This window comes from Helianthus annuus, chromosome 6 (assembly GCF_002127325.2).
Source record: "Helianthus annuus cultivar XRQ/B chromosome 6, HanXRQr2.0-SUNRISE, whole genome shotgun sequence".
In the NCBI taxonomy this organism is placed as follows: Eukaryota; Viridiplantae; Streptophyta; class Magnoliopsida; order Asterales; family Asteraceae; genus Helianthus; species Helianthus annuus.
Genome location: NC_035438.2, coordinates 135,633,747 through 135,637,823, shown reverse-complemented (window position 1 = coordinate 135,637,823; position 4,077 = coordinate 135,633,747). Strand labels below are relative to the sequence as shown.

Sequence of the window (4,077 nt, the reverse complement as noted above, 5' to 3'; positions counted from 1 at the left end):
AGTAAAAGAAAGTGTTGATGTTTTAAACGATGAGTGTCCTATTTTAGAAAATAATTTTGAAAAATCATCCACGTCTAACAACGAATCAGGTTCTTCATCTATAGTGTTCGAGGCCGGTCATATATTCAATAACAAAGAAGAGATGAAGCTCGAGTTGGGAAAGAAATGTTTGTTAGAGCATTTCGAGTTTAAAGTTGATAGTTAATCTAAGACACGGTATGAAGTTTCATGCATGGGTGATGGTTGTGAATGGCGATTTAAGGCTTATGCTATTCCTTGTGGTAGTTTATGGTTTGTTAAACATATGAACGATAGACACACCTGTTCGAAGACGCAAACACACCCACATTTCCGTCAGGCTAACCCAAAGGTTTTGGGTCACTTTTTAAAGGAACAACTAAAAGACAGTGGTAGGATATATCGAGCGAAAGAGATTGTCAAAGATTTTAGACAAAGGTTCGAGGTTGAGATAACAAACCTTCAAGCTTGGCGTGGTAAAAGCTATGCACTTGAACTTCTACAAGGAACAACCCGAGACTCTTTTGCTGAACTACCAATATACTGTTACAATTTGAAGCTTGCAAATCCTGGAAGCGTTACTCACATCTTGGTTGATGAGCAGAGTCGTTTTGAAATGGTTTGTGTTGCTTTAGGTGTTGTGGTAATTTACACATTTTCTTTTGTACTTGCTCTTATTTTCTTTAAAGTAACATGGGTTTTGCTCTTATTTCGTTTTCATTAATTTTCAGATTCGTAGCTTTATGTTTAATCTAAGACCTGTCATTATCATTGACGCGGCACACCTAAAGGGTGAATTTAAAGGGACGTTGTTTTTAGCAGTGGGGCATCGATGGAAATAATCATATTTTACCACTTGCTTATGGCATTGGAAAATCAGAGGATGGTGAATCTTGGACATGGTTTCTCTCAAAGCTTAGAGACTGTGTTGGTGAAATAGCAGATATGGCGATCATTTCGGATAGGGCGAATTCGATACATGTAGGTGTTAGAAACGTGTTTCCACGTGTGTACCACAGGTTGTGTTGTCGTCATTTAATGATGAATTTACGTTTGCCGTCGTCTAAAAAAAAAGAGTACGAGGCACTATGGTGGAAGACATGTAAATCTTATCGGATGTCTGACTTTAACGAGTCATTCAATGCTTTGTGTCTTGCTGTTCCTAGAATACGCCAGGTTTTAACAAATATTGGGTTTGGTAGATGGGCAAGAGCTCATTGTCCCGGCAATCGATACCACTATATGACATCTAATAGTGCGGAGTGTATTAACTCTTTGTCTAGATTCTCGCGTAAGATGCCGATAACGCAACTTATCGAATTCTTCCATGAGTCTGTACAAAAATGGTTTTATGACCGTCGACTGCAGGGCATGCAGGAGAGCCATTCACTGACTCAGTGGGCACAGAAGAAAATTTTAAAGAAAATTGAAGGGTCTAGAACTTGGACTGTTGCAGGCATACGGGTAAACAGTTTTGTTGTTGAAGACGGTGGGAAAAGGGGTGTAGTTGATTTTTCGAATCGTTCGTGCAGCTGTCATGTCTGGCAAGTTTCTGGTCTACCTTGTGGGCATATGATTGTTGTTTCAAGATTTTTGGGTGAAGCTGACTGCTGTCATAAGTTTGGACAATTTTAGCGAAAGTTTATAGGAAACTATAGTATATTTAGTATTAACAAATGTACCTCATCGCTTAACCAGCCAGTCCCGTCAGTGCCTAGCAAGGCCGCCCAAAAATCAGGACCAACATAGCCGCCTGCTCTGAGTGTTAGTTGTCTAATGTTGCTACTTGGTGTCCAATTTTTTATCTTTTCAAATAATTTATCTTCATCATTTGCTATCTTTTTTGGCTTCTGCTTGAGGTTTCTGTAAACTACAAACGGTGATAGCACAGCCTTGGCGGGCTTCACAAGCCTTTCGGACTGCCTCAATTTAATCATCTCCAGGTCCTCATCCTACAATTACATTATTTAAGAAGTAAATTAACAAAACATACATGGATAACAAAAATAAACATATACGCAGGCCAAACTTACGGCTTCTTCGGTAACATTTTCGGGATTTGCAGACACATGATACACTTCGGTAACATTTTCGGGATTTGTAGACACATGATACACTTCATTATCGAAGTTAAAATAGGAATCAACAGCCGCCTACAAATTTAAAAAAAAAATGTCAGAAACATTTTCAAATAAATTTATTTTTTTAGATTTTTATAACCAAATAAATGGGTTACATTATCATCTTCTTTTTGCGATTGGTCCATCGGTGTTCGTATGTGGCTTGGAGTATTAATCGGAGCCATACGAAAAGTTTGCAACAACTCCGACTTGAGCATGTCAGTCAATGCCCGGTTGTTTGAGTACATCCTTTGCAACAACTCCGAGTTGATCATGTCAGTCAAAGGCCGGTTGTTTGATAACATCCTTGACTGAAATTTAGAGACAAGCTGCTCTTCAGAATAAAATCCTGATGAAAACTGACCGGGACCAGCATCCCGTTGCAAGTCAGCCGTCTTTAACGGAATATCATTCGTCTGAACCGGTATTTCAGGTGCAAATCTGTGCGTTTGAGGCACCTGAACTTCGTCATCGCCGAACAAGCTGGAAATGTAGTCCTTCTGTGGCTGGCCGTAGTTTTGACTCAGGCCGATTGGATTATGAATTGGAGGGGGTAATTCAGTCGCCATAGCAGGATTAAAAACTTGACGTTCAAGGTCCAAATAATCCGAGCTTGAAATATACCACTGTGTCTCGGCCTCAAACATAGTTGGTAGTATGAAGTTTAGCGGATTATATTCACGTATCTAACAGATTGAAAACCAAACATTTTACAAAAAATGTTAAAAACTAACAAAGGTTCAAACTGTTAACTGTTGGAAATTTTATTTTTATAATTTTTTAATTTTATAATTTTAAAAGTTTTTATTTTAAAATTTTATAATTTATCGGTTTTCAAAATTTTTTATAATTATATTTTTTAAAACTAATAGAGGTTGAACTGTTAACGGTATGAAATTTATTTTTATAATTTCATTATTTTATAGGTTCAAACTGTTATCGGTTTTTAAAATATAGTTATTTAAAATTATAAAATTTTATAAAATAGCAATTTACCTTTATTGCACTCGCTAAGATGCCATCAACACTACCCTTCATCAGCTTTTGTCCTTCTTTCCATCCTAAAAATCTCGGAATGGTCTGAGCATTGAAATACCCCCTCCTGTGTTTAAATTCCGGAAATACCTCTAGAATCCACATCTGTAAATGCATTAACATATTTACCAGCTATTAGTATACAAATTAAAACGAACATTACACTTAAAATATAAAATATAAAATATATATACGATTTGTCAGGTACCTTAAAGGGCCAAACAAATCCATCTAACGAAAAACTCTTCGTGTCTTCCTTTTGACGAACATGCATATCGTACACGTTCGTATACGTGCTCTCCCAAAAATAATTACCCCATGGATATTGGTTAAACTCATTCAGATTATCCACCAGGTGTAACAGTTTAATATCGATTGCATTTGAATCCTGCAACCCTAAAAGCCCTTGACCCAAAAGCATCAGTAGACATATCCTTGTGCAATCTTCGTCACTATATCGCATCAGACCTTCAAACATATCTCTAATTCGTTTGAAATTAATAGGTTCACGGCCCGGGAAATGACGGTTTTTAAATGAGTCAGGGTGGTCAATCGGGGTCCAGTTAGTGGACCCAAACCTTAACCCCGTCATTAGACAAAATTGTTTCGGGGTAAACATTAAAATTTCTTGGCCTAGGCGATATGTAATCCCTAATCTGGGTGTAGGTGTATGCACTTGTAATTGTGCAACACCGAGTAAGAGTAGACTATCACACATAACACACTTAATATCCAAATAAGGCCCAAAACATGTCTGCCTAATCTTGGATTCAATAGATTCCGTCATTCTTTTGTTCATAGTCTTTACTATATTCCATGTTTGACGAACTTTGATCTTTTGGACCTTTTAAAGTAACAAATAAAAAAAAGAAAAAAAACAATAGTAAATATACTAAAAAACTAA

At 37.0% G+C, this 4,077-nt stretch overlaps 1 protein-coding gene across 1 annotated transcript; it reads left to right on the top strand.

Moving 5' to 3' along the window:
* The first annotated feature begins 232 nt into the window (after positions 1–232).
* LOC110945030 lies at positions 233–1,653 on the top strand. Its single transcript, XM_022186669.1, has 2 exons — positions 233–661; positions 841–1,653. The coding sequence occupies exons 1-2, from the start codon at positions 233–235 to the stop codon at positions 1,651–1,653; spliced, it is 1,242 nt and encodes a 413-aa protein (XP_022042361.1).
* The last annotated feature ends 2,424 nt before the right edge of the window (positions 1,654–4,077 follow it).